At 39.3% G+C, this 11407-nt stretch overlaps 1 protein-coding gene across 8 annotated transcripts in view; it reads left to right on the top strand.

The window, feature by feature from the left end:
• The first annotated feature begins 3240 nt into the window (after positions 1 to 3240).
• The window catches only part of CFAP92 (cilia and flagella associated protein 92 (putative)), a 61098-nt gene continuing 52931 nt past the window's right edge, over positions 3241 to 11407 (top strand). The window contains exons 1-3 of one of the 8 annotated variants that reach the window (XM_070738553.1): positions 3241 to 3256; positions 9386 to 9642; positions 10451 to 10644. In XM_070738553.1, the coding sequence (XP_070594654.1) occupies positions 9387 to 9642; positions 10451 to 10644 (450 nt within the window). In that variant the 5' untranslated portion in view covers positions 3241 to 3256; position 9386. Of the gene's footprint in view, positions 3257 to 3309; positions 3409 to 3645; positions 3729 to 3792; positions 3830 to 3876; positions 4028 to 9385; positions 9647 to 10450; positions 10645 to 11407 lie in introns of those variants that run through there. The other 7 variants (XM_070738559.1, XM_070738555.1, XM_070738552.1 and 4 more) reach the window with 7 other exon arrangements.

The raw sequence follows: 11407 nt of genomic DNA, 5'->3' as shown, positions 1-11407 counted from the left end.
TTGCCACATCAGAATGAAATGACAGAGAGAAAGTTTTCTCGATGAGGCGACCTCGAATGAATCAAGATCTCTCCTTTTTATTGTGTTTCACTTCTCTGACATGTGGTACAGAATAACCAATTCGCGAACACCACATACATTAAGCCATCCTCCAACTACTATTAACTCTTGCACCATATAAGGTAAGCTTCTCTTGTGGTTTCCCTATAGGTAATTAATGGAAGCTACATTCTTTGCCTTTTCCCTGGATTTTGTGTTTGCAAAGGAATGTCAGTAATGCATACCGTATATTTCCTTATATGGAAGTTAGCTATAGGTTTTGTTCATATTGCATACCAAGTCCATACATGGTCTGCAGCTTGCTTACTCAGCCTGAACTTTGCTGCCTTTCCATAGAGAAAGAATTAAGGTTTTATTCAGCACATAATTAGGCTTAAAACATCACTCTCCAGTAATATCTTATTTCCAAATTTCAGTGCCCATAAACCTATGATTACAACAGTCTAAACATATGGTTGTGTAGCCAACAACAATAAATATTTCATGGTATATACGTACAATTTCTTATAAAATCTGCTATCCCTTGAAAATATCCTAGCAATCTGGTTACTGCAATAAATTAGATTATAAAGGAAAGTGTTTCTTAATTATGTATGCACTTTTGGGGTTGCCTCTCAGGGATGTGTGCTAAATCCTCATCTTGATTACCTTCAGTCTCAGTTTGATTTTCAGTGCTTCCTCTCCGCTGGGATAGTACATTTAATATACTGTATATCTTAATTAATTGTATCTATTTTATTATCTGGATTTTAATTTCTTTTCAGTGGGTCAGTAAAATTGGGATAGTAAGTAAATAACTTTTGTCTGGTTTTGCTTTTGCATACACACAATAAACCCAGACTTGTAAATCACGATTTATGACTTGGTTGGGGTGAATTGATTGGTTCTTTCAATAAGCTATGGTTGAGGAAATGTGGATTAGTGCCCTGGAAATATGTTGAGGCCGAAAGGCTGCATTTGATCTTGAAGCTATTTTCTGTGTTTCCTCCTAGTTGTAGAGAAACTAGATATGGATATAGAAGCTGATTGAAGTATATTTGTGGGCTGAAAGAGTAGAATGAAGTTATTGGCAGATTTTAAAAAATGTCTACTTTTAGTTAAATGTCTGCTTTGAGATAAGAGAAAGTTAGATTCTAGAACAAGGGTCACCAATCTTTGGGACCTCAGAGACCACTAAATTTATAATTTTAAATTCTGTGGATCACTAATATGATCTGTCTAAGAACCAGGTGGGTATGTGTGGCTAGGTGGTCATGTGACTGGGTGGGCATAACCGACTCAATGTCACTCATGTCAAGGGGCGCCTTGCCAGCCTCTACTCACCCCTGCCCTCCCAGCTACTCTCACTGCTCCATCCAGGCTCCTCAGGGCCTCAACAGGAAGCAGTTGTTGAAGCTAAGCAGCCTCAATGAGAAAGAGTTGGCAAAACAACTCAGTTGAAATTGGATGTGACGATAAGGAGGGTCAGCAGATGCACCCTAGTGAGGACTATGAGCATAGGCTTTCCAAGCAGATGGAAGACCTGTGGGAATGCGAGGCCAGATACAGGCATCTGGAGGCTCAGCAGACTGAGATGGTCAGCCAGTTCCAGGCCAGATGCAGTCACATTGGAACAAGGTCCACTGGTTCTTTGCCATCAGCAGTGCTTCCCTCCAGCCTTCATCCAAAGACCTGCACCAGGAGGCTGAAGCAGACCCCCAAGTCATAATTTCTGCCCTCCTCCAACCCACACAAAAAGACTCCAAAGGGAGAGACTCTTTGCAACAACACAGGACCAGAGTATCTTTGAGACCGCCTTCTACCACATACATCCCAGTGACCAGTTAGATCCCACAGGGTTGGTCTTTTCCATGTCCCATCAGTTAAACAGTGTTGGCTGGCAGGTCTGTGGGGGAAGAGCCTTCTCTGTGGTTGCCCCAACTCTTTGAAATCAGCTACTGCTTGAGATCCACACTACCCCCACCTTATTGGCCTTCTAGAAAGGTGTAAAGATCTGGCTTTTCCGACAGGCCTGGGACCATTGACCTGGGGGTGGTGGTGGTGTATGAATGTATGGATGGCTGTAATTATTTTAAATTGAAATGCTTTTATATTGATCCATGTGTATTTTTGTTATGAGTTGCCCTGAATCCCTAGGGAGTTTGGAGGTATGTATGTATGCATGTACGTGTCATATTTTTTTTCTGAATTTTTAAAATTAAATTAAAAATCCAACAGAAAAAACATACATACGCGCGCGCACACACACACACACACATATATAAAGACCTTCATACCTGTACCTGTGAAAATCTTCAAAAACAAATATATATATATATATATATAGATCTATCCTAGTCTCCCTTAATTTTCAAATTCAGCTTAAACATGTGACATATATATATATATATATATATATATATATATATATATATATATATATATATTTGTTTTCGTAGATTTTCACGGGTATATGTATGTAGATTGTTCTGAGTTCGGGTTTTGCCCCGTGTAATATTTTAAATGTCTATGCGACGTTTCGGTGAAATCACATTCACCATCATCAGGCTGAAGTTGTAAGCTTCGTTCTGCTGTAAATATATGATGGTGAATGTGATTTCACCGAAACGTCGCATAGACATTCAAAATATTACACGGGGCAAAACCCGAACTCAGAACAATTTACATATGTACGTATGTATGTATATGTATATAAAAATAACTAACTAACTAACTAACTAACTAACTAACTAACTAACTAACTAACTAACTAACTAACTAACTAACTAACTAAATGTTCATTGCATGTATCTGTCCCAGGGGATATAGTATGAGAACCCCTGATTCAGTGCAATATAAAAAATAATTTTTCTGCAGACCACCAAAATTTCCTCACACCAGTTGGTGACCACTGTTCTAGAGAGCCCTTCCGTTTTGGGGTTTACTTACCTCTTCTGATTCACGGGGCAAGATATAAAACTTGATCTTTTTAAATGCTGAGATTTATGACTTGCAAAAACGGGGCATTTTGTGACCAGCCTCGTCCTTTGCGAAATGCTATTTTGTAACGCGCTTGCTCCGATGAATGGCACCGCGCAACCCTCGGTAACTCCAAAAGGAACCGCCCGCCTCCAAAGAGAATCCCGCAATAATGTGACAGAAAAGCCCAGAATCCAAATCTTGGATATTCGAGCACACGTCATAAAGCTACATGCCGGTACGTTAGAAGGCTCCACCCGAGTTCCAGTTTACTTCCCCCGTCCCAGCGGCGTTGGAAACGCGTCGCTTGCACGTGGGGCTGACTGGCAGGCCCTCTCACAAAGCGAGCCCGCTTAGGGTTGCGCGTATTGCTATTGGGACCATGTACAGGTGCGGACGGTATTGTTCTTAGCGACCATTTCTCGTTGCTTCCGAGCCTCTGGATGCCCGTCTGTGGGCCCCTATCAATGTAGGACTTTCTCGCGTGGGTGGGGGAAAATAGACGCCGTAACTTCTGCGCTCTTTTCTCGCTGTCGGGTTGTTGGAAAAGCGCGTAGAAATGGCGAAATCTGTTCCCGCGACGTCTCAGCGCCAAGCGCAACGCAACGGTTGCGAGGGCAACTTCTCGGGGCCGAGCGGGATACTTCGGAGAGGCGGAAGAAGAAGCTCGGACAATTTGGTTTTTGTTGCTTAGGTGCTGCGTCGCCTGAGTGAGTTTCCCACTGAGGGATGTTGGGGGTTGGACGGGCACACCCCCTCCTCGCGTCCCAAGCAAACGCTGTGCGTGGCCCTGGAAATAATTTTTTTTGAGGTGGAGAATTGCTGATTTACTTGGATTTGTGGAGTTGACCAGTAGTTAGGCCGTATAATAACTGTTGACTTGCTGCAGGAATTACACTCGGGATTCCTATTCTGCTCCTCCTCCTCTCTGCTTCCCCGGCAACACAACAGGTAGTAGTAACGCTGGGCGAACTCGGCTGATTTCGGAAACTGAGCAAAATCAACTCCGGTGCGTCCTTTGATGAAATGGAGCCAGGGGGACACGTTGTTGTCTAAAAGGGCAGAAGGCAATGGCAAACGACCTGTGTTATTCCTTAGCCAAGACGGCCCTACAAGAATAAGCTTGTTGTAGTCCCGTTGTAGTCCCTACAAGGACAAGCTACCGTTGTAGTTTATTCGACTTCTATGCCGCCCAATCCCGGAGGCTTACCAAATGATAAATACAAAAATATACAAAGCAATAAAAAGAAGTCGATTGTAATATCTAAACTAAAAACCCCGTGGTAAACCCACTTTGTTGTAAAACAGTCATAAACACTTGCATCCACACCATTTGATTAGTTGTAGTCCCTACAAGGAGAAACTACCCTGGAGAGCATCCTCCCTATTTGGATGGAGGGGGTCATGCTTGATGTACCCAGAATATAGAAGAACAAGGAACCTTGGAGGTCTTCTAGTCCAACCTCCTGCTCAGTAGCAATAGCATTTAGACTTATATACTGCTTCATAGTGTGCTTTTATAGCCCTCTCTAAACGGTTTACATAATCAGCATATTGCCATCAACAATCTGGGTCCTCATTTTACCCACCTCGGAAGGATGGAAGGCTGAGTCAACCTTGAGCCGGTGGTGAGATTTGAACTGCTGAAACACAGCAAGTAGTTAGCTGAAGTAGGCTTCAGTGCTGCACTCTAACCACTGCGCCAGGAGACCCTGTACCATCTCACCTGGTGGGACTTTCTGGAAGCAAGCAAATTTCCAGTGGCCCCAGGCCTGGAACAACGCTGAAAGGTGTTTTGTTTACATGCTCAACCTTTTCTCTTTAAATTGCCTCTCAAACCTGCATTAAAAATTGCATCTTGAACAGGTGCAGGCCTTTTCATTTAAAGGGTTCATGGCTAATTGTTGTATTCTCAATTTTTGAAAATACACATTTAAGTGTGGGAGTTTGACCTTTGACAATCAGATCCATTGTCTCTGCAACAGGGGTCTCCAACCTTGGCAACTTTAAGCCTGGGAATTGAAGGCCGCCAGTCTTAATGTTGCCAAGGTTGGAGAAGATAACCATATTCATGCTGCCATATGCATTACCTTACAAATGCTGTACCTCTCTCTGATTTGTATTTATATTCCACAATTCCAGCCAAACATTTTTGTTTTGTTTTTATATAATTGGGGAAAAATGGCTTTGTTTTATTATAATACTGTACTGATCTTTTTTTTTCCTGGTGGCTTTCAACTGCATAAACTAGACACTATTACAGATCTTAATACTGCATAGTAGCTGCTGTACTAAACCAAAAAGTGAGACGCCTTTAATATTATTTTATGAAAAACATTTCAAATAATACTTTGAAACAGGTTAAAATATTTAAAAACCTAATTAAAAACAATGTTAAAACCAATTGAAACATAAACATTGAAAGCAATTAGAAAGAAATAATAGTACTAATCTCTACCATTCAAATAGAGAGGACATCTCATTGCTGGAAATCTTCTCATACCATCTGTATAAGCTGAAGAAGATAGAAACAAATCTATTTACCAGTAATTAATGTGGTAGAAATGTCGTTTGGTCCGATGTTTTGGTAAAATGATGTAATTAAACTTGATCCAAGATTAACTCTCATTTTTATATTTGGACTGCTCAAGGACCTCTACTTTTAGTTAAAAATAACAAACTTTGGGAAGTCTCTTGTAGGCTTAAAAATAACAAACTTTGGGAAGTCTCTTGTAGGCTGAACATTGCATTGCTATCTTGAGAAACTCTAGCAAGCAGGTAGGTTGAGAAGGTGAAGTTTAATAGACATTCTAATCTGATTAGAAAGACATGCTTTTAAATTACTGTAATATTCTAAAGGCTAAGTAAATCCAATTTACCTTGTTTATGTATGATTTATACTTACCAAGATTACCCTAGAGAACTATTTCATCTAGAAGAGTTTCATATCTGATTTTATATCTTTTTGCAATCTTAGATGACTTTCCTCTAAGCAAAGAAGCGATTGGTCTTTACATTGTCTAATCTTTATAAATATAAGCCTTAGATAATAAGATAAGCAGTTTGAGATATCCTGGCAAAAGTATTCATAGGTTATAGTACCATGTTAGTAAAGTGGCTACTGATTACAGAATGACTGTTTACAAATTGATTTGGGGTTTTTTTTAAGTAAGAGGAAGAACTTTTCTGTGGATTAAACCAGCACAATACCGAACTGCAGCTTGAAATATTTACAAACATAATAAAACAGCTGTTCAAAAATTTCTCCTCACTCATAATATTGTACACATTTTTGCAATACTGTTTTCTATGTGAACCGGATAGCTAGCATATTCTTTAGAGCAGTGATAGCAAAACTATGGCACGGGTGCCACTGGTGGCACATGGAGACATATCTGCTGGCACACAAGCCGTTGCACTAGCTCAACTCCAACATGCATTTGTGTGCTGGATAGCTGATTTTTGACTCCCCCAGAGGCTCTGGGAAGGTGTTTTTGGCTTCTAAAGAGCCTCTAGGGGGATGAGAGAGGGCGTTTTTAACCTCCCCCGGCTCCACAGAAGCCTTTGGAGCTTGGGGAGGCGAAACATGAGGCTACTGGGCCCACCAGTAGTTGGGAAGCAGGCTGTTTCCGGCCTCCAGAGGGCCTGCATGGGCCTCCCGGGGATGGGGGAAGCTGTTTCTGCCTTCCCCAGGCATTGAATTATGAATGTGGGCACTCATACATGCACAATAGTGCAGGCACACACTCTTTCGGCACCTGAGGGAAAAAAGGTTCACCATCACTGCTATAGGGAATATTTATTTATTTATTTTATTTATTATTTAGATTTGTATGCCGCCCCTCTCCGAAGAGGAAAGTTTGCATGTAGATATACTGTATATCAGTCTGGGAAAGCACATGAGGAGTTGGGCAGCATACAACTTGCAGTAATAAAGGAAATGTGTAAGGCTGCTCATTTAAATTAATGAGTTTGTTTGCTAATGGGTCATTGATTTCAAAGTTAATCTCATTTATTTTTCTCTGCATTATATCTCTTCCCATATCTTTCTAGTTTGATTCACTGGAGTGTAATTTGGATAATGACAATTGGGTTTTTTATCATATTAAAATATGCTTTTCTTCCTTGAACACCCAGTTGAAATCCAAGTTCGTGTTTGCTGCAGTGTGGCATACGTGCATCATCTTGTTCTTCTTGCCTTAAGAAATTATTTGAAATGGAAAGTTTAATTTCCTAATCCCTGGATAGGATTTGTGTGGTTAAAGTTGTATTTTTAATCTTCTATCTAGTCACCGTCTTGAATACTAAATGTAACAACATACGGTAGCTTTCTATCTCTGTGGTTCCTGATACATCAGGAATGCTTGAATGGAAACTTGCTTGTTTATGTACATTGCTATTGTTGGTTTGGATTGCTTGATTTATAGGTGTCAGTTCATCATAAGTCCCTTTGTGGTGGTTTTCTCTTGTCTTTGCACCTTTTGGCCCCCTTGCTTTGTACTGATAGAAAACTTACCATGCAAAGCATATGTCAAGATTGGGACGCCTGGGAATAACAGTGAAACTAAATAGATTAGGAAAGATTATTATACTGGGAATGACAGTGAAAAACATAGATCAGGGAATTTTGGAAGAGAAGTAGATTTGAATTTGTTCTTCTTAAAGGGCAGTTATATTAAAATGAGGGTTAAAAAACACGAATAAGCAAGTATATAAGAAATGGATTGAAGCACTATGGCATGGATTTACTAGAAAATAAGAAAATAAGCAATAGAAATTTTGATAGCTAAATAGCGTTTTGAACTTGGATGAGAACAGAAAACAATCCAGATGACAAAATTAGAAAAGGAGGTAGCACAAGGTAAATAATGTATACCAAAACAAAATAGATATAAAATAATAATTTAAATTAAGAATTTGGTGATTGATACTATATTGTATTGTATTGAAATTTGAAGGTATGTAATTTTGTATGTTTGTAAGGGTGGAGAAAAATAATTAAAAAATTATATCTCCCCCCCCCCAAAAAAAGGTTGGCACACCTACATGTGGTGTTAAAAAAAATAGTTTACAGTTACTTAGGGTTGCCAACTAAATCTAAATGTATGCATTACATCGGCTTTTCAGCATTAGCCTCTGTCTCAAAGTGGTTTTCAGGCTGTCTCTCTACTGTAGTTCATCAAGGTTGCCTCGTGATGTTCTTTCATGCCAGGTATGAAGGACGTTGTGGCTCAGTGGCTAAGACACTGAGCTTGTGGATCAGCAGGTCAGCAATAAAAATGCAACTAGGAAAATAGGAAGCACTTTTGGTGAGAAGGTAACATTGTTTCATACGCCTTCAGCATTTAGTCATGCTGGTCCCATGACCACGGAGATGTCTTTGGAGAGTGCTGGCTCTTTGGCTTTGGAATGGAGATGAGCATCACCTCCTAGAGTCGGGAACGACTGGCACATATGTGGGAGGGGAACCATTACCTTTATGGAGGACCTGCAACTTTGCAGATTTAATCTTGAATGAGTCCGCTCTTCCTACTTTCTGTAGGAAGAGCAGCCAGGCTTAATCTTAAAGTGTCTATAGCAGTGATGGCGAATCTTTTTTCCCTCGGGTGCTGAAAGAGCGTGTGCTATTGTGCATGCGTGACTGCCCACACCCATAATTCAATGCCTGGGGAAGGTGAAAGCAGCTTCCCCCGACCCCTGGAGGCTGGAAGCGGCCTGTTTCCCAACTTCTGGTGGGGCCAGTAGGCTCCCTCCCCAAAATCACCTCCCCAGAGCCACTATGCGAGGCAAAAATCAGCTGGCCAGCACACACATGCACGTTGGAGCTGAGCTAGGTCAATGACTCACGTGCCAGCAGGTATGGCTCCCCGTGCCACCTGTGGCATCGGTGCCATAGGTTCGCCATCACTGGTCTATAGGTAAGGCTGTTTCCCAGTGGCTGGATGTCTTCTAATAAATGTGGCTATAATCTGGAGAAGGAATTTACAAGGAAATGATTTCTTTATCTAAGTTGTGTGATGTAACAGCCTGCAATACAAACCACCAATGAGTGCTTGGCAACCAGAGGAAAAAACACTTTGCTGTTTTAAAATTATGTTTGAATTATATATGCGTGAAACAACTTCATCTTGTTAAAAGATGATTCTGGCCCAGAATAAAACAATTGTTCATATTCTGGTTATGTTACAATGCGTTGTGTTTGTGTTGGAAAGGAACATACAAATAAAGTTTTTCCAATTTCTCTTTGTGGAGACTCGTTTTAGTAGAGTATAGGCTGTTTACTTCAGTTTTTAAAGTAATTAATTTTAGAAAGAAAAGCACAGATCAGAATAAATTAGAATTATTAATAATTGAGTTTCTGTCCCAGCATGACAAGTAAACACCTATTTACTGAGGGAGAATATGAAGAGGAAGAGTTACCTGAGGAAGATTTCAACAGAACGAAATATTCAGGCAGCACCTATTTAACTGAAAGCCTAGAAATGGGTGTTGGTGGCGGTTATCCCACTCCTGCAGATGAACAGTCAGGATCCATTCAGTCAATTGGAAGCCAAGAATTTAATTTTCAGCATCTGGTTACCTGCACATTCTCGGTTTCATTGGCTGTTCCACTTTATCTTCCAAGTAGGTAAATGGCATTGTAAGTTCTTTTTCTTTTGAACATGTCATATGGGGTTTACAGAGTAGTGCATAGAAGACTGAGCATAGAAAGGATCTTATATGCTTGTCATTATATTTAAATAACTTTACCCTAGGCCAAGTTCATGTTATAAATCCCATCCATTGCTGATCTTTGGGATGTAAAGATAGGAAAATTGTATCCATTCTGTTTAAGCACAATTTAACTTCATGTAAAAGATTGATATAAATGAGGGCGGTACATTATATGTGGATAAATGTTACATGCTACACTGGCTTTTTCGCAATTCCTGATGTTTGATATATTAAATATTTGTTTGAATGTGAAAATAAGTGTCCAGCTACATCTGTAGTTATACCTAATGCAGCATATCCTAGGGCTCCTACAGCTATTTCTGAGAAAAGTGAGATGACCATTGACCTGTCTGTTCAGCATCTAATATTTGTACAGATTGCTGTTTGGAAGGATGAATGAAGGCTGGATATTTATTTAACATCTTTTGGTAATTTTATCTAGTATGTATGGATACATTTACAAACATTTAATTAAAGCTATAGGACAACTAATTATTATTGTATATTTTACAATATTTGTCAATTTGGAATATAAGCTACAGTTATGAATTCATACAATATATTCAGTTATACCAAAGTAAATATGTTAAGATTATACTTTTGTAGGTAAAATGCCAATCTTGGAGATTCTTCATAGAACAAAACAATGGTAACAGCAACATACTCCCTTTCATTCTCCCAATTCCGTTTTCTATTTTATTTATTTATTTATTTTCAGCAAATAAACCTTGGCAGTCCTCTAAACCAGATATACAGAAATCTGGATCTAAAGCAAAGGAAGGATTTATTCCAAAAATGCATCGTTTTTATCATATGGAGTATTTTCTTCTACCAGATGATATTGAACCTCGAAAATTAGATATGGTATTGTTTGGTCCAGTGGCTAAATTATTTCTGGATACAGATTCTAAGGTAAAAAAAAGATAAACTATTATTTTTTGCTATTACTTAAATAATCATAATACATTCCTGAAGTTTGGAAACACTGTATTGAAGTTTTATGTTATAGCATCAATATTGGATAAATAAAATTCAATAATTGGAAAGCTACGTAAATTAGACCACTATGTTTGCTTACCTTTTATATCAGCTCTTCTACCAGATAATTATGAACAATGTATAAAGGAGAGAGGATTAAAGCTTGACAGAACATGGTCTATATCAAAGAAAACTGGAGATTAGAAAATCTTTCTGAATATCAGAATGGAGTAAATTGAACAGATGTTGAACTTTTAGAATGAAGGAGTTAGTAGATAACTTCCTAGGTTAATCTGAAACCCATGCAGATTGTCAAGAGAATTTGGTTTCAATTCAAAACTTCCACTTTCCACCTCACATAAGCACCTAAGGTAAAGATGGGTTTATTTAAGAACCCAGAGGACCTACCTAGATTATCTACTTAGCACTGTCCTCTATAAAAATATCACCATGGGAGACTGGTTAAATTACTAATGTTATAGGAAGAATGGTACATGCATTTGATATTTTGGTAAATTTTTAATAAGATGAGTATGCCCTTCTTTTGACCAGTTTTGGAGAGAGGGATAGGAAAAGGTTAAACGCTTCTTCAGATTCCAACAGAGAGGATTATGCTTGGTGGCACTGTGATTGGAAGGACATCTGCATGCCTTTCTGCCTTTTACAGTGCTTTCCAAGGGATGCAGCGGGCAAAGTG

The sequence above is a fragment of the Erythrolamprus reginae genome, chromosome 2 (assembly GCF_031021105.1).
Source record: "Erythrolamprus reginae isolate rEryReg1 chromosome 2, rEryReg1.hap1, whole genome shotgun sequence".
Lineage (NCBI taxonomy): Eukaryota > Metazoa > Chordata > Lepidosauria > Squamata > Dipsadidae > Erythrolamprus > Erythrolamprus reginae.
The sequence above is the reverse complement of the archived record's forward strand: the minus strand, read 5'-3'. Positions and strand labels throughout refer to the sequence as shown.